We start from the raw sequence: 27,924 nt of genomic DNA, 5'->3' as shown, positions 1-27,924 counted from the left end.
TTTCCTCCGTATAACCGCCGCTCTCAAACTCGGCACCGTGGGGAATACCAGCAATGACGGCCGAGCTAGATCCGACAACCAGTTACGGCAACCCTCCAGTCCAGGCATCATTCCAATCAGCCATCCGGCCGACGGTCCCACAATATCAACCGACCATGTTAGAAGTTAGCAGGGGGGCAGACAATGAAGAAACGCTCAGGGGTGCAACACCGATGATACTATACGACGAAGTGACAGATCCCCTACGCCATCAACCATCAGCTACTCAGCCGACTGCCCAACCACAAAATCTGCAGCACACTCTGATCCATCACCCAGTCATGGCACCGCCGGTCCAGCAGCACGTACCGATTCCTCAACTGGTCATACATCAGCAGCAGGTGGATTGGACCGCAAGGATAGCAGAAGTAATTCAAGATCAATTTGGGTTGAAGCTAAAGGTACAAACCTACACGTACAAGACACCATACCCACCTGCCTACGACCTGTTACCGTTTGCCCATCGGTACAAGGTCCCCGATTTCACCAAATTCTCGGGATCGGATGACACGTCAACGCTAGAGCACGTGAATCGATTCATTATCCAGTGCGGGGAAGCCACCACGCAAGATGCTCTGCGAGTACGATTATTCTCGTTATCCCTATCCGGATCGACCTTCCAGTGGTTCACTACACTGCCGCCCAATTCCATCGTTACTTGGGCCGATTTGGAGAAATAGTTCCATAAATACTTCTAAGCGAGAGTCCACGAGATGAAGCTCTTAGATCTAACCATCCTCAAGCAGAGGAGCAACGAACCAGTGACCAGTGACGTACAAAGGTTCAGAGAGATCAGGAACAAGTGCTACACCCTGGTCACCTCAGCCGTGGCTTGACTAGGGGGAGCGGTGGTTGAACGGAGGCGACCTGCAATGAGAGGGGGAGTAACTGCTCCGAGGGGACGCAGTAAAGGCGGAGCTCCCCCTCCAAGACCGTCGTGTCTAGCACGAATCCTCATCGGTGGATCTTCTAAGGACTTGGGCGTAAGTGCGGCGTGCTGGGGGAGAGCGGCCCCGACCTCCTTCCGATGGGATCTGCGAAGCACTCACCTGGATCTTGGCGTTGACCTTGGGCCTAGCGCACGGTTGTAGTGCAACCGGATCTGCGATTGGCTTGGGTGACGGGTGGGGGCGGCTGGCGTGGCCGACCAGGCGGCTACGGAGTTCCTGGATTTGGCATGGGGGCGGCGGAAGAGTCTAGGTTGCGGTGGCACGGGCGTCGTTGCTGGGAGCGGAGCACGTGGGGGCATGTTTGTTTTTACCCGTGTGGAATATGTGGTTACCTTTGTGCCCTACTTCTTTCTTGGATTTCCTACGAATGCTTGCTAAGAAACTCACGTATGTAGAAGCATCGGTTGGCCGATTGTTCCCTATGTTTCTAAACACGTATACACATACATACATCAGCATCAGTCGCAAACTGGCAGCCGGTCTTGTACCAAACATTGCAGCCGACGTGCTATTTTCCACAGACGTGTTAGTCATACAAGTAGTGGCGGAGCTAGGGGGTGACCAGCAGGGGCCATGGCCCCCCTAACATCACATAGATTGTTTTATCCTGTATACTTATTAGTGCATGACAGTGATGAATTGCTGATTACTGATGGCCAAAAGTAGCTACAGCGCGCATGCATGGGCCTTGGCAGCTCGGATTGACCTATTTGTAATATCCACTCTAGCAATGGAATAAATATTTATAACCATCTCCTTCTTCCTGTAAATAGACCCTTATAACTTTGTGAAGAGGACTTTTAACCATGTACTCCTACTATGTCATATGTGCTTTCTATCTAATGGTTCATCTCTCACCTATTCAAGATCTTTATCCCAACACTTACCTTTTATTTCTTCTTCATTGCGCCTCCATCAGCCCCGCCTCCTCCTCCCCGCCTTCTCCTCCTCTAGCCTAGCTTCCTACCATAGCCTGCCACGATAACACGGTAGAGCCTTAGCCTCCATCCTACCCCTCTTCATTTAGTGGTTAGACATTTCAAGTGGCGGGCGATGTTCTTGCCTCCCCATCGCAAGAACATATTTCTAGATAAATTAGTTGATTTTATCGCCTAATAATGCAATTCAAATTATCTCTAAGGGGACCAATGCCCCCCTCCCACCCACTCCACACATGGAGGAACACACATTCAAAGACTCAATTTAGTCAAAGTCATCATCAAGAATAATAATACACTTATATACAATTGACCATCATAAGGTGATGTATATATGTCCTCCTACGGATGCCCGCTGATTAGCATCTTCTTTCATTAGGTGTCCATGTTTATGAAGGCTGGAAGCGTCATGGGCTTCATGGCCCATTTCAAGAAATGCATGGCTGAATCTTCAGGGGCTTCTATATGCCTTCCGGAAGGTATACAAGGAACTCATCTTTAAAGTCCATATTAAGCCCATGTACAATATTTTTTTAACATTCATCAACATTTATTGATATTTATCTATATTTTTGGCTTAATTATAACCAATATTTCTTGACGTTAGCTAACATTTTTTTATATGTACCTATATTTTTCTTTAACTTTTTACACTCACAAACATTATTTCTCAACAATTTTTTACACGCATCAAATTTTTTTTTGCATTCATCAATATTTTTTGACATTCACCAACTTTTTTGCCTAAAAAATGTTAAGATATTTCATTTAAAATGTTGAAGTAGTTCATTGGGCCATTGTGGGCTAGTGATTGGATTACTGCTGGGTTATAGATGTTTAGTTATCTTTCTATGGGAAGATAGATAGGAAATCCGGATTCTTCGCTTCTGGAGTTTTGGGGTTGGGTCAGGAAAGTTTTTTTTGACCTTGGATCAGTAAGACAATTCCGTTTATATATTTCAACAAAAAAAAACTTCCATGTGTTTTCCTGTAGCATTGAACATAAAAAGCCCAAAACAACATACTTTCCTGTAGTACTCAGGAATGGAGAGCGTGCGTGCATGTAGTCTCTATATTTGTACGATGTTTGTAATAACCAGGGGATAGGATTTCACTTTTTGAATTTTTCCCCAATCGAAAGCATCGAAATTTCAGCTGAAATTTAGACTAAAAGGTCTATCTTTCGATGAAGAGACTGAATTTCGGACACTGAAAAGATCGAAATTTCACAAAATTCATGAAAATCCGGTAATAACATACTTTCACATGAATCATTCGTGCTGCGAACGATTAGCAAACTGTCCTTTTCAAACCATGCACGTATCCCATTCTCAACAAGTCACCACAACGATCATCAGCCGGCCACTTCTCCACATTCAGTCACACACCGCGCGATGGCTGCATCTCAGCGCAGGATGCCGGGGGTGCAGTAGGTCCCGTTGAGCCACCCGTCGGCGACGGCGTGGTAGGCGGCGTCGGTGAGGTGGATGCCGTCCCAGACCAGGTGCTTCTCCGGGTCGGCGCAGGCGCTCGCCCCGGTCATCCCGCACCGCGCCCTGTTATTGTAGTTGTAGCTGCCCTGCCCGCCGGCGCCGCAGCACACTCTCAGCCCATATTTCAGCCCTGCGCACAGTGCAAAAACACACACATGGATTCACTGGATCAGGCTGTCACCACGCACAGTCGAACAGGAACGGCACGTCGTCAGAGCTGCCGCACGTACCGAAGGTCTCCGGTGAGCGGACCATGTCGGCGACCTGGGCGTAGAAGTCGGCGTACATGAGCCTGACGCCGGCGTGCTTGCTCCGGAGGCCCGACACCGCCTGCTTCAGCAGATCGTTGTGGTAGCTGGACAGGTTGTTGAAGCTCTTGAGGCAGCCGATCTCGTCGTAGTCGTCCTTGCTGGAGCTCGGGTACAGCGTCAGGTACAGCGGGAAGCACCCGATCGGCAGCACGCCCGGCACCACGACGTCCACGGCGCCGAGCTCGATCAGCGCCTGCAGGTCCGTAATTTCAAAAGCTTTGCTGAATTTTTATTAGAAGAAAAGAGACGAAAATAAGAGTAAAATGTACGGCCGGCCCTTTTAACTTGGCAGCGATTTAACTTGGCAGCGAGCGTCATCTAGGTCCTCAAACTCCCAGAATGCACATCTACATTCCTAAACTTACTAATCGGTTCACGTGAGGTCCAAATCTCCATAAGTACCATTAAACTACTCACGTGGCATGTTGACCGTACAATGACATGGGTCTGACATGTGGGATCCGTATATTATGCCTATCTCTCTTCTGCAAACCTCTCTCATGACCCATGTTTCTAATATAAAAGAAAAAAGAAAAAATCCACCCGTGGGGAAGCAGGAGGTGGCCGGGGTCGTGCAGCGGATGGGGATGATGGCCGCAACCGTGCACGGTGGCCCCGCAGGGGCAGCCTGGCCGAAGCAAACAGCCGCCGAGCTGCGGCGCAGTACGGGCAGACGGCGCTAGTGGCCGCGGCCCGGCACGTGCCGGCGGTCGCGGCTTGCTTGGGTGGGCAGCATTTGAGGGGCGATGGGCGCGGCGGCCATGCTCCATACAGCGGTAGTGGTCGTGCATGATGGTAGCGCCAGGCCTCCTCGCCCGCAACGCTGGTGCTTTTTGGTAGATGCTGATTTTGCTCTTGTTGTTTTGTTGCGTGCTCGGGTGGGAAGAGTTACAGGACGATCACCGGGTGGAGTGGAGTATGGATTTCTACGCGGGAGGCTCGGCGTCGCGCGGCAGTGGAAGCCGCCGGGGCACGCCGACCACACGTGGCCGTCCCCACGCGCCAACGACCACCGCGGCCTCCCTCTTCTTCCTCGCCGGCACCCATCGCCTCCTCCGTGCAGCCCTCCTATTCCTCGTCTGCGCGGCGGTGATGGTGGCGGCGCCGGGCACGGCGGCTTCGGGGCAAATGCAGCGGGCGTCGTGGGTGACTTGGTTGGCGACACTCCGGCTTGGGTTGCTGCTTCTATGGTGTTGTTGGAGGAGTAGGAGGAGGAGGAGGAGAGGGGAGGCGGAGCTGACGTCGGGGTGGAAAGTAAGAGGCACTTGCTGGTGGCGTGCGTGCTGCCACCGCTGCTGCCCAAGCGCAGGGCGGTCCCGACGTCCGTGAGGTGGCAGTTCCAGCCCGGTTGCGGGCGGCACGCGGCTGTTCCGCTCGGCCGCCCTCGGTCTGGAGATGCTGGTGTGTGCGGTAGCCCAGTGCAGGCGGGTGGTGGCACCCCCGCGGGGGAGGACTACGGCCGGCCCGACCTCACCAGCACCCCAAGCTCGAGCGCATCACCGCCAGTGGGGGATTGAGGTGATGGGAGGTGGACCTGACATGTGGACCCGACATGTCCGGTCCACATCATCAGCATGCCACGCGGCCAGTTTAATGCTGGTTATGGAGATTTGGACCTCACGTGAACCGATTAGCAAGTTTAGAGATGTAGATGTGTATTTTGGGAGTTTGGGAACCTAGATGACAGTCGCTACCAAGTTGAAGGGCCGGCCGTACATTTTACTCCGAAAATAAATACAAAGAAATAAAAAAAAGAGAGGAAAAAAAGAAGAGAAAACTATTACAACCGGTGGTGCAGGTCTAATTTAACCGTCATCACGAGACCAGTTTTGGTGCGTCTTCCCGACGAGGGCAAGTGTGCGTTCTGGTGCGGGACACGTACCTCTAGGCTGTTCGTGATCTTGTCGATGATCTGGGGCACGTAGGTTCTGACCTCGGCCATGCCCTTGCCGCCGAAGAGCGGCGCGTTGTAGTCGTTGCCGCCGAACTCGCCGACGATGAACAGGGAGTTGTTCAGGTAGCTCTTGCAATCTACACACAGTACATAATTCATTATATGTTCAGTTGGAGCCTGCTAACGCATGCTAATAAGTGATAAAACAAGAGTGAAAGGTCACCGCTGCCGCAGATGGAGGGCATGAGCTGCTGGAACCACTGGATCTGGGTGCCCAGGGGCCCGTTGTTCCAGATGCTGTTGCCCAGGCCGTGTGACTGGAAGAAGTCGAAGTCCATGGTGGTGGCGCCGATGATGGCCATGTTCGCGCCCTTCTTGAAGTCGCCGCCGCTCGCCTTGGACGGTGGAAGCAGCGGCAAGCGGAAGTGCTCAGCTGCACGTGCACGACCGGACATAAAAAGGTCACCGCGCCAAGTATTTTCATGTTATGAGTCATGACATGCATGCCGAAAGCATGTAACCAAGAGAGAAATTAAAGGTCAGGCACACCGCACACACCTAGGAAGTCTACGACGACGCGGCCGTCGGTGCACCGGCCGGTGGGGCGCCCGAAGTGGGTGTTCCCGTACGGCGGCTGCCCGGTGGTGAGCCAGGACGGGCAGCCGCCGGAGCCCGTGCAAAGGTTGCCGGTGTCGGAGATGGAGTCCCCGAAGCTGTAGATTGCGTTGTAGATCTGCGAGCACCCGTGCCGGGCGACGGAGAGGAGGAAGACGATGAGCACCGCCGCCCTCAGCATTGCTGATCAGATAGGGTGGCTGCAAGTTTGTGCTTGGTTGCAACGCACAGTGAGCAAGCACGTCCATTTATAAGACGAGGCTGCGTGCAAGCACGTCACCGTCACCCACACAAGGCAGGTACACACCCCCTGTAAATTTGCTCTAGCTTTGTCAATGGAAAAATATGTTGACATTTACAATATCAAATAAATGCACTATTAAAATATATTTCATGGTCTATACGGTGAAATTTGATTTAATGTGTAGATATGCATTTTTATATAAACTTGATCAAAATTAGAGAAATTTAACTTAGGACAAAATCCTAAAACAACTTACAATTTAAAACAAGCAAGTAGATAGTAGGGCTGTTTGGATCTGGAGCTAAAATTTAGTCCGTGTCACATCGAATATTCGGATGCTAATTAGGAGGACTAAACATGAGCTAATTACAAAACTAATTGCAGAACCCCTAGGCTAAATCGAGAGACAAATCTATTAAGCCTAATTAATCCATCATTAGCGAATGTTTACTGTAGCACTATATTGTCAAATCATGGACTAATTAGGCTTAATAGATTCGTCTCGTGATTTAGCCTAGGGGTTGTGAAATTGGTTTTATAATTAGTCTATATTTATTACTCCTAATTAGTCTATACACCCTCTAAGAGTCTTATCGTAGACCATGCATACATCTGTGGGTTTATGTTAGCGCATACAACTGCACAAACTGAAATTTTGAGGCAAGCTGATTGGAAACCAGATGGCATAACGACCGAGGTTGTATACTGAACATAAGTTATTAAATGAGTTGACCATATGGCCTTCTCTTTAGAGATAAAGAGTGAAAATATAGTACCTGCTGGAAAGATAAAGACAGCCATTATCGCTCAAAGATGGCAGATAGATTCATAGTTAGCATGGAAACACATATCATTTCAAATGGGGACCATGCATGTTCTTTTTCGTTCCTGGATACCCACAACATGGTAAAGACACATAACTTCTAGAAAAGGTTGCAGCTGCAAGTTGATTGAGCCTATAATGTCAGGTCTTGATTACTTGCACAGTACATTATCTAGTGCACCAGACATGATATTTGTAGATTGTGCAAGAGTGTAAACACAGACGTATGAGGATACATGCGGAAGTTAGTGTTTCCAGCATTAAGAGCCTAACAAGAATTAACAAAGCATTAGTGACAAGAGCTGAAGAGCACGTAGCGATGGGAATGACACGCAGCAGCATAAGTGATCACTGATTAACAGCACAAGGCTGCGAGAAGGACCAGTGCTTTGGCGGTGGCGGCGGCGGCGGCGCACGGGGGGAGAGGGATGTTGATGGGAATGGTGGTGCTTCTGGATTTGATAATGGAGAGATAACAGGCAATTTTGCAATGCGATAGGAATTGGCGGGAGGTGGATTCTGACTTAAACGAGTCAGTTGGATGGAACGGGCCGTACAGGCCTGACCAGCGTTGGGCCTTTTGGCCCAGTATAGAAGAGCATCAGGCCCACCCTTGTAACGGAGAGTTGTGAGGATTAAGAGTTGGGGTTGGCGTGGGGCCCACGGGGCAGAGTGTGGCTTAACCAGCATGTATCCTGTTACATTGAATTCAGTCTATGAACAGCAAAACCACAAATCCTATCCTATAATCGCTAGTTCAAAATCTGTGATTGATGGATAAAAGGCTTATGAAACAAACATACACACTTGAACTATCAGTTGATCGAAGATGCGTAAGACTGTATGTAGGATAAAAGGCCTGAAACAAACATACACACTTGTGTCCTCCTCCATTTTGACTTAGGTTGGATTCAGAATGTTCTTTAGCATAAATCGCATGTGCTGCCACGATTCACAAACTGTCCGTTTCTAATTAACAACCATACTCGTTTCACATTGCTTGTCAGATATGATGTCACCTGTACTAATCACCATAGCCAAGCCATCAGTTCCTAGCCAATATTATTTCGTCATTGATCCCTGCCGATCAGGCGATCACGACTCCACATTCTGTCGACCGTGCTTTGACTACATCTCATCAGTGCAGGATGCCGGGGCTGCAGTAGGTCCCGTCGAGCCACCCGCCGGCGATGGAGCCATAGGCGGCGTCGGTGAGATGGACGCCGTCCCAGGCCAGGTACTTCTCCGGGTCGCCGCAGGCGCTCGCCCCGGCCGTGCCGCAATTCGCGCCGTTGTTGTAGTTGTAGGGGCCCTCGCCGCCGGCGCCGCAGCACACTCTCAGCCCGTACTCCAGCCCTGCACGTACACAGTGCGAAACCACAGCTGGATTGGAACAGGAACTGCCCGTCGATCCGTGCGTGCATGTCCGGAGGAAACAAGCGAGACGGAGTGACGGCGGCGCACGTACCGAAGGTCTCCGGTGACCGGACCATGTCCGTGACCTGGGCGTAGAAGTCGGCGTACATGAGCCTGACGCCGGCGTGCTTGCTCCGGAGGCCCGACAGCGCCTGCTTCAGCAACTCGTTGTGGTAGCTGGACAGGCTGTTGAAGCTCCTGAGGCAGCCGATCTCGTCGTAGTCGTCCTTGTTCGAGCTCGGGTACAGCGTCAGGTACACCGGGAAGCACCCGATCGGCAGCACGCCCGGCACTACGACGTCCACGGCGCCCAGCCCGATCAGCGTCTGTGCACGTGTTCGTTTCATTCGTCGCAAAGATCACGTCAGATTTTGGGGTTCTTCCTATCATCAGGACACGCGTATGTTCTGCATCGTGGAGTGGGTGCCGCACAACTTGTACCTCCACGCCGGTTGTGATCCTGTCGACGACCTGGGGCACGTAGCTCCTGGCCTCGGCCATGCCCTTGCCGGGGGTGAAGAGGGCCGCGTTGTAGTCGTTGCCCCCGAACTCGCCGACGATGAACAGGGAGTTGCTGAAGTAGCTCTTGCAGCCTGCATCTGCACAATTTACATTTAGAATGCATTGTTCGCACAAATCACAAATAAAACAGCTCAGAGGATCCAAGTGTAATGAAACAGAGGTGAAGACGGTCACCGGTGCCGCAGATGGAGGGCATGAGCTGCTGGAACCACTGGATCTGAGTGCCCAAGGAGCCGTCGTTCCAGACGCTGGCACCCAGCCCGCGGGACTTGAAGAAGTCGAAGTCCATGGCGGTGGCGCCGATGATGGCCATGTTCGCGCCCTTCTTGAAGTCGCCGCCGCTCGCCTTGGAAGGCGGGAGCAGCGGCAAGCCAAAGCGCTCCGCTGCGCGTGCACGAACGGACATGAAAGGTCAGTACCAGTACGTGACATGCTTGCCAAGCATGTAGCTGTGAACACACAGAATCATCGAGAACGCACGCACCCAGGAAGTCGACGACGACGCGGCCGTCGGTGCACCGGCCGGTGGGGCGCCCGAAGTGGGTGTTCCCGTACGGCGGCTTCCCTGTGTTGTCCCACGACGGGCAGCCGCCAGAGCCCGCGCAGAGGTTGCCGGTGTCGGAGATGGAGTCCCCGAAGCTGTAGATCGCGTTGTAGCGCTGGGAACACCCGTGCCCGGCAAAGGAGAGGAGGAAGACGATGAGCACCGCCGCCCTCACCATCGCTGGTCAGATACGTGATACCCAGAGGGACTGCTGCTTTGTGCTTGGTTGCAACGCACAGCTAACAGACGCGGCCGTTTATAAGCTTGAAGCTTCGAGGTTCGAGCAGCTGAGCTAGCACCGGACTTTGGCCATCGGTTGGGGTGTCGTTTTGATTTGGAGGGTTGCTCAGTCGCCATGTCCAGCCGTATCCATGTGCTATCAGATTCCTAGTCTCGTCGTACTATAAGGCAGTAAGATTCATCTTTTTCAAACAGTGGAGAACCTTTTGAACCTTTGTCTGCCCTTTTTTCCTTCTTGATTACAAACATCTTTTTGCTCAGACGATGGTCCATGAATCAAGAACCTGCTGAAATAGATAAGAATGTCACCCTCTTGTCTCCTGTGGTTTCCTATATGGCTATATTGAGTTTTGCCAAAACATATCCTCTGGCTATTATCTCTATCCCTGCTATTTTCCATAACAAAACATTGGAGTTGGTGGTGATGATAGATGTGCCTGCCTGCCTGCCTGCCATGAGCCCATGACCACCTCTCTTCCCTAAACTTTATCTTATTCAACCACACTCGTTCTTGAATGCGATTAATAGCTAGGAATTTACTTATCATCTTAGTTATTTCATTTGCACATAATTAACTATCTACATGCTTTGTCATCTGTTATATAACACCATTTTCACATGGACTATGTATATACATGTACCTTTTTATTTATGCACAGATAATTTTGCTAGTTTTGTTTTAATAATTGATGAAACTATGTAATCTTATTCGTTTGATCAGAATAGGGCCATGGTTTACCAATTGCAACCCCAAATACTAGAAAAAAAAGGCAGTGTGGTGCACTGGCTGTTACATGTTTTCGATTGGATATGTTACCGGCGTAACAGCGAGTATCAAACACGTAGTTAGCATTCGCATCAACCACACATGAAGCACCAACACCCTTGGTGGTGCAAGAAAATGAATGCCTTTATGTCCACCTCAAGCAGGGCCCAATCCCAATATTAGCAGGCAGGCTGAAGATCAATGAAAGCGACGCGCCTGCTTGGCTGCTCGGTGATAAGGTGGTTGCCAAACTCGTCGATTGGAGAAACTGCGATCAACCACGGCATTTCCCTCTTCCTTGCAAAACGATGACGAGAACATCCAATGGGAATCAAAGGGAAAAAAAAAATCTCATGACACCACCACCTACCAGGCCGCTGAACATCACACAGCAAACCGCATCAGTGAAAGTTTAGTTCATATCAACTTTCACCTCCGATCCCAAGATCTATCAGAAGAAACAATTTCGTCACGTACCTGATGAATATGAAATGGGAATTTGGCCTTTGCTGACAGCTATTTTCTGCTTGCCGTCAATTCGGGTTGCTGAATGTGGTCTGCTTAACATATTCAGGAAGTTCAGAGGAAGGAAAAAGGCATGTCTCCAGTAACGCTCCTAGTGTGTGGTGCAGACGAAGACTTCGAGTTCCTGTCAGAGGTACTCAATGCTGCAGGCAGGTACCAGAAGCTGCAATCTTGCACGTCCCATTGGAATTTCCTGACTCTCTTCTCATATGTGATCTGATGATGCCATAGATCGAGCTGCTGTCGAGGCTGAACCACTGCCATGTGGTGACATTGCTGGGGTACTGCTTGGAGGTCCAGGGCCGGCAGCTGGAGAGGCTGCTGGTGATTCAGTCAGTGACCTGAATGCTTGTCACTGAATGCTGAGATTTTTTTTCTTTCGAGGGTGCAGATCACTGACCTTGGCATGGCCAGGTGCCTGATGAACGACGGCGTGACGAGCTGCTCGAGCTCGCAGGCGCGGATCACTGACCTTGGTAGGAGATCGATAGTGGATTTGGTTAGTGCAGCGGTGCCATCAGCAATAAGCTCGAGGCCGGCGAGGAATGGATCTTGTTCGTGTCCTCAGTCCTCATCATCCACACTGCATGTCTGCATATGCATCCCTGAATGTACAGTACACATGTAAACGCGATTAGATTGAGAAGGAAAGGAGGTCATCGTGCTGCATCTGCACTGTTCATCGATTCGTCTGCCGTCGCCGCCGTAGGCCCGTATCTCATCCAGCATCTGGGCGCACCGCACCCGTGGTCGGCCTTTGTGCGCATCCTCCGCACCGCTTCCGGCGACGGTGTCCGCCACGGCGCCATGTGCTTGCGATGGCGGCCTGCCCGACCGTCACCGGCGACACCAGCACCGGCCGCCGGCGCCGAGGCTTTAATTCCCAGCACTGATTTCACAACGTACTGCCACCGTGGGTCGGCCAGAACGCGTTGGTGCGGGATCCAGACCCTGAAGACCTCCCCGTCGGCTTCGGCGTCCGCCGGCGGAGGCTATGCCATCCAGGGGGTTGTATGCAAATATTTGGATCACGATTATTAATCGTGATCTAAATTTGGAGGTTTTGTGTAAATATTGGGATCGCGACCAATAATCGCGATCCATTTTAGTGGGTGTTCGTAAATATCTAGATCTAATCACAGTCCAAATTAGGAGGTTTTGTGTAAATATTAGGATCGCGACCAATAATCGTGGGGTGTTCGTAAATAAGAGATCGTGGTTAGTCATCACGATCCAATTTAGGGTTTTGTGTGAAATGAGTTGGATCCTCCGTCCCCGCTGCCGCCGCCCGCCGCCTCCATGGCCGGCTCCGAGGTCCCGGCACGCGCTTGGATGCTGTGGCCGCGACTTGATGCCCCGCCGGTTATGGGAGACAGGGAGACTTGAGGCCCACACATGGCTACACCGCCGGTGCCGCCTTCTACGACGAATCCCTCGGCGGAATCCCGACGGACCCCCGCCCCCCGGCATGCCGCCGCAGCGGCGGAAGGTTCCTAGGATGTTTCACGGTGGCCGGCTGACCTCCTCGAACACACGCACTACCCAAGACAACCGCAAGTCCGACCAAATCGGTGTTGCGACGATCACCGTCAACGTTAGCAATCGCTGGTCATCGTCATCCGCACAACCGCTAATCAGTAATCAGACGCAACAACACCAGGCGGTGCCGAAACTGACAGGTCCCCAGAACAAGTAGTAGCACAAGTAACAACACCCGTCACAAGGTCACAGTCAACAAATCTCTGAAATTCAATCGCAGAATATAATCCAGCAAAGTATATCGTTGGGATCGCCAAAACGCCAAACACCCTCGAGCGCCGTTCGTGGGTAAAAACTCTCTAACCTCGCAAGATGTGGACCAAGAAACAAAACTTAGTTAACCTCGCAAGTTCTTACGGGAGTTATTCTGGTAGTAAAACTCGTACCCTCGCATCTTCTTTGTTGTTGGAGGAACTTGAAGTTGGCAACTGATAACTGATGACCAAATTCTAATTGAGCTAACCCTCGAGTGTTCGAAGTCAGTCCTGAACAACGAGCTTTCACATTTTTACTCTTTACGCAGGAACGAAGCCTGAAGGAATCTTTACTCAGGAACGGAGCATGAAGGAAGACGTCGCGAGATTATAAGTTCTTGGAGAAGCATAATAAATCAGGCGCCACGAGGTTGGACAACTATCTCAGACCGAGGGTGAAGACACGAGGCTGGAGGATCGATCTGACACGAAGGTGAAGCCCCAAGGTTCGGAGGATGGAAGCGTGAGAAACATGACCACATGGAGAAATTCAATTTGTACACATTACCCTCAATGACCTTTATGTACGGCATATCCTAGAAATATAGTGGTTGAGGAAAGACATTTTCGAAATGTAAAGTGGCTCACAGGTCACTGTAAAAGGGAAACCCTACCCTGTTATAAAAGAAAGACTACATCTTTTCTATTTTCAGGTGCTATCTCCTTTTATCCACAAATCTGTTCGGTATCAAATTTCTTTAAGACTAACAGGGCGTCCACCGTGTTCTCAACCGTAAAACAATCCACAATGACACAATCAAAGAAGAAGAAGATCACACCATAGGAAACCACCGAAGACGAAAGAGAGCAAGAGAAAGGACTTATCCTTATTGGTCAAGACGGCACAGACACCTTAGAGAGGTTAAAAGAGAGTCGAGGCTAACTTACGAACAAGAAGTGACAAAAAAAGAGTCGAGACGGAGACAACAAACCAAACACAACCAAAAACAAGCATAAGAAATGATTTACTTGGAGCAACACAAGAAGAATTGGCCTCGGTACTCAAACAGCTCGAAACCTAAAAAATTAAAAAGAAAGATTTGCCCAAAGAATTGGAAGCACAACGGCTAGCGGCTAGAAAACTGAAAAACTAAAAAGAAAGATTTGCCCAAAGAATTGGAAGCACAACGGCTAGCGGCCAGGAAAATAGCAAAACTAAATCAAGCAAAAAAATAATTGGCAAAATGCAAGAAGAATTGGATAAACTACAATACTTGCAAAACACGCCACCACAACCACCACCTTCGAGATAGTAACATATCATGAACGACGCATCTATCCCACAGTCAAATCCTAACCTCACTAGGCACAACATCCCAATGATGACAAGCACACATGTAGCAATAGATCGAAACTCTCCATTATCCTTGGGCTTGCAAACGGCTCCATGGTCTACAATCTCCAAGGCGGTTTCACTGCCAAAATTCAATGGGCAAAATAACCCTCACTAGTTCCTCATAAGCTACGAAGCTGCAATAGTATCAGCTGGACGAAACGATGTTGTCTTAGCCAAGTCCCTAATCATAGCTTGCAAAGGAGCAGCACTGAACTGCTACTCGCTACTTCCACCACAGTCAATATACAGTTGGATAGATCTCAAAACAAAGCTAATACAAAACTTCCAAGGCTTCCATCATGCAACAACAGACCCGAGCAACTTGTTCCATTACATCCAAAAAGATAAAGAACCCCTAACCAGTTATGTCAGAAGATTTGTGCAATTGAAGTCACAAACTCCAGATGGGGACGAAAGCGTAACCATAGCAACCTGCATTAGAGGGCTAACATCAGGCCCAACAGCTTCGCATCTAACAAGAGAAAAGCCAAAAACCATGGAAGCTATATTTGCTGAGCTGGAAAAGTATTGCAGGTCAGATGAGGACCACAAGAAAAGAGTGATGGAAAGAAACCGCCAAAGGCAAGCTCAAAAAGATCAAAATTAGCAAGCCTCAAAATACAATTTCGCCCAACACCAGCAGCCATACCCAGCTCAAGGTTGGGATTGGGAATCCCGAAACAGGTTATAGAGAGAAGGAGAGAGGAGAGAGAAAGCCAAATGAACAAGTGAACAAATGGCCAAAAGTCTTCTCCTCCAAGCCCTAAAGCTCTATTTATAGGGAGGAGGAGGTGGCTATTTATGTTAATTCCATTGGTGGGGTTGAATATTACAGACAGGTCTCTGGACTTTACAAAGAGATCTCTAGATGTTACAACTGAGTCCCTAACCCTTACAAACAAGCCCTTAGACCCCATTTCGGACTTCTTTTACAAAGGGGATTCCTAGCCTTAGTCCACTTAAGGCGCACCTCCAACAGTAGCCCTGAACTATTTGACCTTAGCCGGCACAACAAGACCTAATAGTTGCTCATGTTTAAAAGAGGCCGACAACTCATTCTCCGGATGTAAGCCTTTGGGTGGCTTGAATGATGAGCTTTGAATCAGTATAAAATTTCATTCCTGACCTTCAATCAACAGGCCTTGGTTTGATGGTTGACGTAGTTGAAGTAGTCGTGGCTGAAGGTAGCTGTAACATATTCAAGTCTTCTCTCACGAGCACCAGGCAACTAGGATGGACTAGTCTTCCAGTACACCCTCAACCCCTCTTGGCTGGTGTTTGTAAGAGAAGTTCCGCACGTAGTGGAAGTAGCCGAAGTTGAATGAAGTCGATGATAACGTTGAAGTTGACGGCGAGCCCCTCGAGGCAATGTAGTGATGGCGAGGTAGGTGGCGATACCGAGGATGAGCCCCTTCGAGCCGATGTAGTGGAGGCAAAATTGAGGGTGATGCCAAGGTTGAGCTCGTAGCCAATGCAGCGGAAAACGTGAAGTCGCAGACAATGGGCTGACGGGCTACTGGTAGCTTTAAGTTGTCGCTGTGCTGGCAGCTTTTTCAACCTCGCGATGAGCGCTCGAAAAGATTTTCAAGCCTCACCGTCCTTAGGCTTAAACCCTCAAGGTTCCGATCCATCACGTAGTAAAATCCCTAGGGATATATAGAGAAAGAGAGATAGATAGATAGATAGATAGATAGATAGATAGATAAGATAGATAAGATAGATAGATGTGTTTCTCTATGGCTAGCCATAGAATAAGTATTCTGTGCCGGATCCAACGGAGGCAGCCGAACCAGCCGCAACGATTTCAGCACGCGAAAGCTTATTCTGTCGTCGGCTCGCCCATCCTATCGGCTCCACCCCTTATCAGCTCCACTGCTCATCGGCTCGTCGGTGGATTACCCATCTCCAGCTTATCCGCTCCCGCTGCTGCCGCAAAATCTGCCCGATTCTTACCCCGCCCGCACGCACGCCCGACGCCTGATTTTTCTCCCGCTGCCGCCGCGCCCGGTCCTCCTCTCTCGGCGGGAGCACTTCGCTGCGCGACGCAGGCGCCGGCCGCGGCCGTAGCCACACGACCTGGGTCACTGTCCAGGGCAAGGAGCGGGAGATCTCCGTGGATCTCGTGGCCCGCGGCCGCGGTAGGGACAAGGGCGCTGCCGGCCGGAAGAAGAAGGATCGGGCGGACGTTGGCATGCCGGTCTCCGTCGACGGCGAGCGCGTGCTCCACGTGCGGCGGCTGCGCTGGAAGTTCCGCGGCAGCGAGCGGGTCGACCTCAGCGGCGGCGATGGCGTCCAGGTCTCCAGGGACCTCCACAACTAGCTCTCCCTCCGCGTGATCCGCCCCCCGTAGACGCCTCGACGCAGGCGCAGGCCCACGCGGTGCTCATTTTCTGGTTCGAGCTCGCCAACGGCGGCGAGGAGCGGGATGCCGATTTGGGGAAGGATCCCTCCTCATTTTATAGTAACTGATCACGCCATATGGATGCATGCCTTTGTGGTCTTACCGTGCCTTTCTATAGAGCAAAACCAAATTTCTTACACTGCTCCTCTGGTAATTTCGGGTCTTCCTATTCCTTAATTCTCGTAAATTGTGGTTCTCGTAAATCATATACATCGTAATAATGGCAACTATCAGTGTGTATGGTAATTTTGTTTGTATTTGTTCAGATCACTAGGCATCCAGTGACCCTTAATCTAGTAATTCATTTTCATAAATTCTCATAATTTAATTGTACATAAATTCTCATAATTTTACTATACCTTCGGTGACCCTTTGCAGTGGTAAAATCACCATATAATTTACTATTTTTTTAAGTATGCCAATTTCACCAGGTTGTAGAGTAGTGTTTGATTTATCTAAGACCTGAGCTCAGGATTATGTTGGAACTTTGTCAATGTTATGGCAAATTCATGATTTCCTGTTAATAACTTATCAGAATGTTTTTCTCATAAATCATAGTAAAAGAATTATGTCAATCAACATTGTGTTACTGCAATTTTGACCCATAAAGTATGCCGTACGTACGTGCTCGTGTCCTTATTAACTTCTATTATACTTCTCAGTTTTCAATTAGTGTAGCCACTGTACTAAAAAAGGAGCACCATTCTGGTCACCACATTATTTTTTGGCAAGTTAGACTTCTCTTTCTCTGAAAACCATTTACCATAGTCATGGTACTTATTGTAAATATGATTATATAGTATCTTCCATTCTTTGCAACTGTCTGGATATAGTTCTGTCCTGATTTTTCTTAAACTACTAATGCAGGAAAAATGTGCCAGGGTTGCTCTAGGCTTACCATCCACTAAACAGTACCACCAAGCTTCCTGCTGGACATGAGGCACACAGACCTCATCTTGATCTTTCATTGCCGATTACCGATTATAATAGTCAAAATAAATACTGACACATAGTGTCTTCGATGCCACAATTTTCCTCGTGTTCTATTCTCCGTCCAAAAGGATCAGTTTATTGTTGTCAGTAGACACACCAATACAATTCTTACCTATTATATTCTGATGAAATTGTAATAAAGGATCATTTTTGTCTATACATGCCAATAAGTTGCACAACATGATGACCGGCTGTGGTAGCTCGCCCTGGTAAACTTCTTCATTATATGATCGAATTACGGTTCATTTGTACCATTTTGTATAAATAATATTGCTATTGCCATTTATCCTGAATTGTGCCATTGGCCTTGTGGTAAAATACCTACCGCACTATCGTCACCAGATTACGTAAATCAGATTCTTAACTAATTGTCGTAAATCACGGCTGCTGATATATATAGTAAATTACTTAAAAAATTGTCGTAACCTGCATGTATTCTCGTAACATGTACGCTGCAACTGCATGTTGTTACTGGACGGAGATCTGCATGTTGTTACTGGACGGAATCTGTTTTGATTGGAAAGAATTCATGAATTCCCGATATGACCCGAAGCTCCTTTTTCAGTCGTTGATCACGTAAATGGACTAGTGAGTAATGACCGGCGTCCAATCCGGCGCTGATTATGCAACTCTCGACTCCTGTCTGCTCGGCTCGCTCCATCACTCGGCTCGCTCCATTAGTGGGCTTGCATGCAGGCCAATTGCTAGGGAGGTGCGGACCAGGTGCCCAATCCTGATGCGCCAAGTGGTCTGGCTATAGAATAACTATTCTATAGAATAACAATCTCTACCAAGCTGAAGTTGGATATAAATTATCACAGCACTAGCAGATCTGAATATATGCATGTTAGATGCCCATAACATATCAAGAGGAAGGTAAGGAGCAAAAGCAAATAGTGACATGAAGATGCAAACATTTCTCCATGAACAGGGTGACCAAGCAAACAATTGACAGCCACATCTCCAAGGTCTTATTCGAGGAGGTCATTTTAGGAAAGATCAGGGTGTTACATGAGTGCTGTACTCTAGGACAATTGGCAATGGTTCAGTAACATATCTTAGATTTTCAGCAGTAATCCAACCAAACTAAGCAATAGGACTATAGGAAGCTGAACCATAATTAATGATGTGAACTAACCAATAATTCCTTCTGGTTGATAGAACTTAACAATGTTCCTGGATAAATGTCTACGGAAAACGAGCTGAAAAATTCTGCATTCCTGTACTACGAGATGGTAATCAACAAATGACCAATGATGCAGTGTTTCTACTGTAGATAAGCAACGCAACAGGAACATTCGCAAAAGCATATTACTGATTGTTTAAGGTTCTCATGTTCCAGTTACAAGAGTAAAAAGCAATCAGACCCTACAATGAATAAGGGTGTCGCAGACATCTGCCCAGAAAAGCAACCATATGAACACAGCAAACAACTACAGCCACTGCTCTGCCTGTGTTTTCCAGGCTGGTTCTACATGAACATGAAAATGCATAGTAGGAATTGAATTTCTATCAACTGTTCTAAAAAAAGGTAAGAGATCTTAGCACTCCCTCCAATTCAAACAAGGTAATGGCAGACTTCTGAACTACGGCCTCCTCAAGACCTCAACAGAATAGGAAATACTACATTGCCAATTATAGAATACCATGGAAATCAACAGCGAACTGGTAGGGCCAGCATTGGCGTGGGGCATGGGCCACGAAACAACCAGGTAAGCAATGCAAAGTGAAATCACAAGAATCTTAGCACAATAGCATTATTGATCCTTATCTTGTAAGGAAGAATATAGAATACTGGTCATGTGTCCTCCAAACTAACATGTATTCAGAAGAATATAGAATACTGGTCATGTGTCCTCTTCGGTCAAAGAATTAAAAGGTAGATTTTCTTCTCCTAAGTCCTAATGCTCCTCACACACAGCTTTATTTCTTTCATCCCCCGAACCAACTGAGCACAGTCATATTTCTTTCTGGGGGTAATGTAAGTTCTATTGTCAAAACAGCATGCCGGTTGTTTAGAGGCCTGAACATAGATAGCTTTCTTCAAGTCAGGGCAGCATGTCAGGCACTCAACAAACATGAACATACACAATGTATCGGTATCCTAAACTCCAAAAGAAACCACAACTCAAATGGGACCAAAACCAGAGGCTGATACCCAGGGGCGGACCCAATAACTGTTGCAAAAAGATCGAATTTAGTAGGTAAAATCATGGTCAGATCCGAATACAAATACCATACGTTAGGGGTTTGGGTGTTTGATTTCGCGCAGCAGGATGGGAAGGGAGGGGAATAGGCAGGCATACCCCTGTCGGATGTTCGTCGCCGGCGAAGCGCCCTGTCGTCGCCTGAACCGGATCGCCGTCCACCCACCGGCGGGCACGCCGACGGTCTTCCTCTCCGGCGGGTCGACGAGGTTGTACTTGGCGGGGTCCTTGGCCGGGTCGAAGTTGCCGACGCCCCTGCCGCCGCCGCCGACACCCCTGCCGGGTCCTTGGCCGGGATCTCGGGATGGGGAGGGAGGGAGGCGAGACGGAGGTGGTGGCGGCGGGATCTCGGGATGGGGAGGGAGGGAGGCGAGGCGGAGGTGGCGGCGGCGGGATCTCGGGAGAGGGAGGCCGGAGGCGTTCAGGCGGAGGCGGAGGCCGGCGGGATCTCGGGACTTCGGGAGAGGGAGGCCGGAGGCGGAGGCCAGCGCCCAGCGGATTTTTAGCAGTTGGAACCCACGGGTTCAACCCATTAGAAGTCCAATAATAATTATCCCTCACCACACCACACCAAACTGCTAGGGAGGTGGAGCCCAAACCAAGTCAATTTATTAGCAGTGTTGGCCCATTAGCACCCAAGCTAAGGAAGCCCAAAGTAAAATCCAAACTGTTAAAGTTATTTCAGCCCAAACCATTTGCAGGGTTATCCATCACGTAGTAAAATCCCTAGGGATATATAGAGAAAGAGAGATAGATAGATAGATAGATAGATAGATAGATAGATAGATAGATAGATGTGTTTCTCTATGGCTAGCCATAGAATAAGTATTCTGTGCCGGATCCAACGGAGGCAGCCGAACCAGCCGCAACGATTTCAGCACGCGAAAGCTTATTCTGTCGTCGGCTCGCCCATCCTATCGGCTCCACCCCTTATCAGCTCCACTGCTCATCGGCTCGTCGGTGGATTACCCATCTCCAGCTTATCCGCTCCCGCTGCTGCCGCAAAATCTGCCCGATTCTTACCCCGCCCGCACGCACGCCCGACGCCTGATTTTTCTCCCGCTGCCGCCGCGCCCGGTCCTCCTCTCTCGGCGGGAGCACTTCGCTGCGCGACGCAGGCGCCGGCCGCGGCCGTAGCCACACGACCTGGGTCACTGTCCAGGGCAAGGAGCGGGAGATCTCCGTGGATCTCGTGGCCCGCGGCCGCGGTAGGGACAAGGGCGCTGCCGGCCGGAAGAAGAAGGATCGGGCGGACGTTGGCATGTCGGTCTCCGTCGACGGCGAGCGCGTGCTCCACGTGCGGCGGCTGCGCTGGAAGTTCCGCGGCAGCGAGCGGGTCGACCTCAGCGGCGGCGATGGCGTCCAGGTCTCCAGGGACCTCCACAACTAGCTCTCCCTCCGCGCGATCCGCCCCCCGTAGACGCCTCGACGCAGGCGCAGGCCCACGCGGTGCTCATTTTCTGGTTCGAGCTCGCCAACGGCGGCGAGGAGCGGGATGCCGATTTGGGGAAGGATCCCTCCTCATTTTATAGTAACTGATCACGCCATATGGATGCATGCCTTTGTGGTCTTACCGTGCCTTTCTATAGAGCAAAACCAAATTTCTTACACTGCTCCTCTGGTAATTTCGGGTCTTCCTATTCCTTAATTCTCGTAAATTGTGGTTCTCGTAAATCATATACATCGTAATAATGGCAACTATCAGTGTGTATGGTAATTTTGTTTGTATTTGTTCAGATCACTAGGCATCCAGTGACCCTTAATCTAGTAATTCATTTTCATAAATTCTCATAATTTAATTGTACATAAATTCTCATAATTTTACTATACCTTCGGTGACCCTTTGCAGTGGTAAAATCACCATATAATTTACTATTTTTTTAAGTATGCCAATTTCACCAGGTTGTAGAGTAGTGTTTGATTTATCTAAGACCTGAGCTCAGGATTATGTTGGAACTTTGTCAATGTTATGGCAAATTCATGATTTCCTGTTAATAACTTATCAGAATGTTTTTCTCATAAATCATAGTAAAAGAATTATGTCAATCAACATTGTGTTACTGCAATTTTGACCCATAAAGTATGCCGTACGTACGTGCTCGTGTCCTTATTAACTTCTATTATACTTCTCAGTTTTCAATTAGTGTAGCCACTGTACTAAAAAAGGAGCACCATTCTGGTCACCACATTATTTTTTGGCAAGTTAGACTTCTCTTTCTCTGAAAACCATTTACCATAGTCATGGTACTTATTGTAAATATGATTATATAGTATCTTCCATTCTTTGCAACTGTCTGGATATAGTTCTGTCCTGATTTTTCTTAAACTACTAATGCAGGAAAAATGTGCCAGGGTTGCTCTAGGCTTACCATCCACTAAACAGTACCACCAAGCTTCCTGCTGGACATGAGGCACACAGACCTCATCTTGATCTTTCATTGCCGATTACCGATTATAATAGTCAAAATAAATACTGACACATAGTGTCTTCGATGCCACAATTTTCCTCGTGTTCTATTCTCCGTCCAAAAGGATCAGTTTATTGTTGTCAGTAGACACACCAATACAATTCTTACCTATTATATTCTGATGAAATTGTAATAAAGGATCATTTTTGTCTATACATGCCAATAAGTTGCACAACATGATGACCGGCTGTGGTAGCTCGCCCTGGTAAACTTCTTCATTATATGATCGAATTACGGTTCATTTGTACCATTTTGTATAAATAATATTGCTATTGCCATTTATCCTGAATTGTGCCATTGGCCTTGTGGTAAAATACCTACCGCACTATCGTCACCAGATTACGTAAATCAGATTCTTAACTAATTGTCGTAAATCACGGCTGCTGATATATATAGTAAATTACTTAAAAAATTGTCGTAACCTGCATGTATTCTCGTAACATGTACGCTGCAACTGCATGTTGTTACTGGACGGAGATCTGCATGTTGTTACTGGACGGAATCTGTTTTGATTGGAAAGAATTCATGAATTCCCGATATGACCCGAAGCTCCTTTTTCAGTCGTTGATCACGTAAATGGACTAGTGAGTAATGACCGGCGTCCAATCCGGCGCTGATTATGCAACTCTCGACTCCTGTCTGCTCGGCTCGCTCCATCACTCGGCTCGCTCCATTAGTGGGCTTGCATGCAGGCCAATTGCTAGGGAGGTGCGGACCAGGTGCCCAATCCTGATGCGCCAAGTGGTCTGGCTATAGAATAACTATTCTATAGAATAACAATCTCTACCAAGCTGAAGTTGGATATAAATTATCACAGCACTAGCAGATCTGAATATATGCATGTTAGATGCCCATAACATATCAAGAGGAAGGTAAGGAGCAAAAGCAAATAGTGACATGAAGATGCAAACATTTCTCCATGAACAGGGTGACCAAGCAAACAATTGACAGCCACATCTCCAAGGTCTTATTCGAGGAGGTCATTTTAGGAAAGATCAGGGTGTTACATGAGTGCTGTACTCTAGGACAATTGGCAATGGTTCAGTAACATATCTTAGATTTTCAGCAGTAATCCAACCAAACTAAGCAATAGGACTATAGGAAGCTGAACCATAATTAATGATGTGAACTAACCAATAATTCCTTCTGGTTGATAGAACTTAACAATGTTCCTGGATAAATGTCTACGGAAAACGAGCTGAAAAATTCTGCATTCCTGTACTACGAGATGGTAATCAACAAATGACCAATGATGCAGTGTTTCTACTGTAGATAAGCAACGCAACAGGAACATTCGCAAAAGCATATTACTGATTGTTTAAGGTTCTCATGTTCCAGTTACAAGAGTAAAAAGCAATCAGACCCTACAATGAATAAGGGTGTCGCAGACATCTGCCCAGAAAAGCAACCATATGAACACAGCAAACAACTACAGCCACTGCTCTGCCTGTGTTTTCCAGGCTGGTTCTACATGAACATGAAAATGCATAGTAGGAATTGAATTTCTATCAACTGTTCTAAAAAAAGGTAAGAGATCTTAGCACTCCCTCCAATTCAAACAAGGTAATGGCAGACTTCTGAACTACGGCCTCCTCAAGACCTCAACAGAATAGGAAATACTACATTGCCAATTATAGAATACCATGGAAATCAACAGCGAACTGGTAGGGCCAGCATTGGCGTGGGGCATGGGCCACGAAACAACCAGGTAAGCAATGCAAAGTGAAATCACAAGAATCTTAGCACAATAGCATTATTGATCCTTATCTTGTAAGGAAGAATATAGAATACTGGTCATGTGTCCTCCAAACTAACATGTATTCAGAAGAATATAGAATACTGGTCATGTGTCCTCTTCGGTCAAAGAATTAAAAGGTAGATTTTCTTCTCCTAAGTCCTAATGCTCCTCACACACAGCTTTATTTCTTTCATCCCCCGAACCAACTGAGCACAGTCATATTTCTTTCTGGGGGTAATGTAAGTTCTATTGTCAAAACAGCATGCCGGTTGTTTAGAGGCCTGAACATAGATAGCTTTCTTCAAGTCAGGGCAGCATGTCAGGCACTCAACAAACATGAACATACACAATGTATCGGTATCCTAAACTCCAAAAGAAACCACAACTCAAATGGGACCAAAACCAGAGGCTGATACCCAGGGGCGGACCCAATAACTGTTGCAAAAAGATCGAATTTAGTAGGTAAAATCATGGTCAGATCCGAATACAAATACCATACGTTAGGGGTTTGGGTGTTTGATTTCGCGCAGCAGGATGGGAAGGGAGGGGAATAGGCAGGCATACCCCTGTCGGATGTTCGTCGCCGGCGAAGCGCCCTGTCGTCGCCTGAACCGGATCGCCGTCCACCCACCGGCGGGCACGCCGACGGTCTTCCTCTCCGGCGGGTCGACGAGGTTGTACTTGGCGGGGTCCTTGGCCGGGTCGAAGTTGCCGACGCCCCTGCCGCCGCCGCCGACACCCCTGCCGGGTCCTTGGCCGGGATCTCGGGATGGGGAGGGAGGGAGGCGAGACGGAGGTGGTGGCGGCGGGATCTCGGGATGGGGAGGGAGGGAGGCGAGGCGGAGGTGGCGGCGGCGGGATCTCGGGAGAGGGAGGCCGGAGGCGTTCAGGCGGAGGCGGAGGCCGGCGGGATCTCGGGACTTCGGGAGAGGGAGGCCGGAGGCGGAGGCCAGCGCCCAGCGGATTTTTAGCAGTTGGAACCCACGGGTTCAACCCATTAGAAGTCCAATAATAATTATCCCTCACCACACCACACCAAACTGCTAGGGAGGTGGAGCCCAAACCAAGTCAATTTATTAGCAGTGTTGGCCCATTAGCACCCAAGCTAAGGAAGCCCAAAGTAAAATCCAAACTGTTAAAGTTATTTCAGCCCAAACCATTTGCAGGGTTATCCATCACGTAGTAAAATCCCTAGGGATATATAGAGAAAGAGAGATAGATAGATAGATAGATAGATAGATAGATAGATAGATAGATAGATGTGTTTCTCTATGGCTAGCCATAGAATAAGTATTCTGTGCCGGATCCAACGGAGGCAGCCGAACCAGCCGCAACGATTTCAGCACGCGAAAGCTTATTCTGTCGTCGGCTCGCCCATCCTATCGGCTCCACCCCTTATCAGCTCCACTGCTCATCGGCTCGTCGGTGGATTACCCATCTCCAGCTTATCCGCTCCCGCTGCTGCCGCAAAATCTGCCCGATTCTTACCCCGCCCGCACGCACGCCCGACGCCTGATTTTTCTCCCGCTGCCGCCGCGCCCGGTCCTCCTCTCTCGGCGGGAGCACTTCGCTGCGCGACGCAGGCGCCGGCCGCGGCCGTAGCCACACGACCTGGGTCACTGTCCAGGGCAAGGAGCGGGAGATCTCCGTGGATCTCGTGGCCCGCGGCCGCGGTAGGGACAAGGGCGCTGCCGGCCGGAAGAAGAAGGATCGGGCGGACGTTGGCATGTCGGTCTCCGTCGACGGCGAGCGCGTGCTCCACGTGCGGCGGCTGCGCTGGAAGTTCCGCGGCAGCGAGCGGGTCGACCTCAGCGGCGGCGATGGCGTCCAGGTCTCCAGGGACCTCCACAACTAGCTCTCCCTCCGCGCGATCCGCCCCCCGTAGACGCCTCGACGCAGGCGCAGGCCCACGCGGTGCTCATTTTCTGGTTCGAGCTCGCCAACGGCGGCGAGGAGCGGGATGCCGATTTGGGGAAGGATCCCTCCTCATTTTATAGTAACTGATCACGCCATATGGATGCATGCCTTTGTGGTCTTACCGTGCCTTTCTATAGAGCAAAACCAAATTTCTTACACTGCTCCTCTGGTAATTTCGGGTCTTCCTATTCCTTAATTCTCGTAAATTGTGGTTCTCGTAAATCATATACATCGTAATAATGGCAACTATCAGTGTGTATGGTAATTTTGTTTGTATTTGTTCAGATCACTAGGCATCCAGTGACCCTTAATCTAGTAATTCATTTTCATAAATTCTCATAATTTAATTGTACATAAATTCTCATAATTTTACTATACCTTCGGTGACCCTTTGCAGTGGTAAAATCACCATATAATTTACTATTTTTTTAAGTATGCCAATTTCACCAGGTTGTAGAGTAGTGTTTGATTTATCTAAGACCTGAGCTCAGGATTATGTTGGAACTTTGTCAATGTTATGGCAAATTCATGATTTCCTGTTAATAACTTATCAGAATGTTTTTCTCATAAATCATAGTAAAAGAATTATGTCAATCAACATTGTGTTACTGCAATTTTGACCCATAAAGTATGCCGTACGTACGTGCTCGTGTCCTTATTAACTTCTATTATACTTCTCAGTTTTCAATTAGTGTAGCCACTGTACTAAAAAAGGAGCACCATTCTGGTCACCACATTATTTTTTGGCAAGTTAGACTTCTCTTTCTCTGAAAACCATTTACCATAGTCATGGTACTTATTGTAAATATGATTATATAGTATCTTCCATTCTTTGCAACTGTCTGGATATAGTTCTGTCCTGATTTTTCTTAAACTACTAATGCAGGAAAAATGTGCCAGGGTTGCTCTAGGCTTACCATCCACTAAACAGTACCACCAAGCTTCCTGCTGGACATGAGGCACACAGACCTCATCTTGATCTTTCATTGCCGATTACCGATTATAATAGTCAAAATAAATACTGACACATAGTGTCTTCGATGCCACAATTTTCCTCGTGTTCTATTCTCCGTCCAAAAGGATCAGTTTATTGTTGTCAGTAGACACACCAATACAATTCTTACCTATTATATTCTGATGAAATTGTAATAAAGGATCATTTTTGTCTATACATGCCAATAAGTTGCACAACATGATGACCGGCTGTGGTAGCTCGCCCTGGTAAACTTCTTCATTATATGATCGAATTACGGTTCATTTGTACCATTTTGTATAAATAATATTGCTATTGCCATTTATCCTGAATTGTGCCATTGGCCTTGTGGTAAAATACCTACCGCACTATCGTCACCAGATTACGTAAATCAGATTCTTAACTAATTGTCGTAAATCACGGCTGCTGATATATATAGTAAATTACTTAAAAAATTGTCGTAACCTGCATGTATTCTCGTAACATGTACGCTGCAACTGCATGTTGTTACTGGACGGAGATCTGCATGTTGTTACTGGACGGAATCTGTTTTGATTGGAAAGAATTCATGAATTCCCGATATGACCCGAAGCTCCTTTTTCAGTCGTTGATCACGTAAATGGACTAGTGAGTAATGACCGGCGTCCAATCCGGCGCTGATTATGCAACTCTCGACTCCTGTCTGCTCGGCTCGCTCCATCACTCGGCTCGCTCCATTAGTGGGCTTGCATGCAGGCCAATTGCTAGGGAGGTGCGGACCAGGTGCCCAATCCTGATG

At 48.4% G+C, this 27,924-nt stretch overlaps 2 protein-coding genes across 2 annotated transcripts; both read right to left on the bottom strand.

Moving 5' to 3' along the window:
- Window positions 1-3,107: 3,107 nt before the first annotated feature.
- Window positions 3,108-6,476, bottom strand: LOC117858828 (GDSL esterase/lipase At5g45910). The gene is made up of 5 exons (XM_034741965.2): window positions 6,184-6,476; window positions 5,849-6,058; window positions 5,614-5,762; window positions 3,651-3,924; window positions 3,108-3,550 (listed from the first exon to the last, which is right to left on the bottom strand). The coding sequence occupies exons 1-5, from the start codon at window positions 6,419-6,421 to the stop codon at window positions 3,333-3,335; spliced, it is 1,089 nt and encodes a 362-aa protein (XP_034597856.1). The 5' UTR covers window positions 6,422-6,476; the 3' UTR covers window positions 3,108-3,332.
- Window positions 6,477-8,519: 2,043 nt separating this feature from the next.
- Window positions 8,520-9,681, bottom strand: LOC117858363 (acetylajmalan esterase). The gene is made up of 2 exons (XM_072294146.1): window positions 9,420-9,681; window positions 8,520-9,322 (listed from the first exon to the last, which is right to left on the bottom strand). The coding sequence occupies exons 1-2, from the start codon at window positions 9,649-9,651 to the stop codon at window positions 8,646-8,648; spliced, it is 909 nt and encodes a 302-aa protein (XP_072150247.1). The 5' UTR covers window positions 9,652-9,681; the 3' UTR covers window positions 8,520-8,645.
- Window positions 9,682-27,924: the final 18,243 nt, after the last annotated feature.

This window comes from Setaria viridis, chromosome 5, assembly GCF_005286985.2.
Source record: "Setaria viridis chromosome 5, Setaria_viridis_v4.0, whole genome shotgun sequence".
Classification (NCBI taxonomy): Eukaryota; Viridiplantae; Streptophyta; class Magnoliopsida; order Poales; family Poaceae; genus Setaria; species Setaria viridis.
Note: the sequence above shows the minus strand (reverse complement) of the source record. Positions and strands in the feature narration are given on the sequence as shown.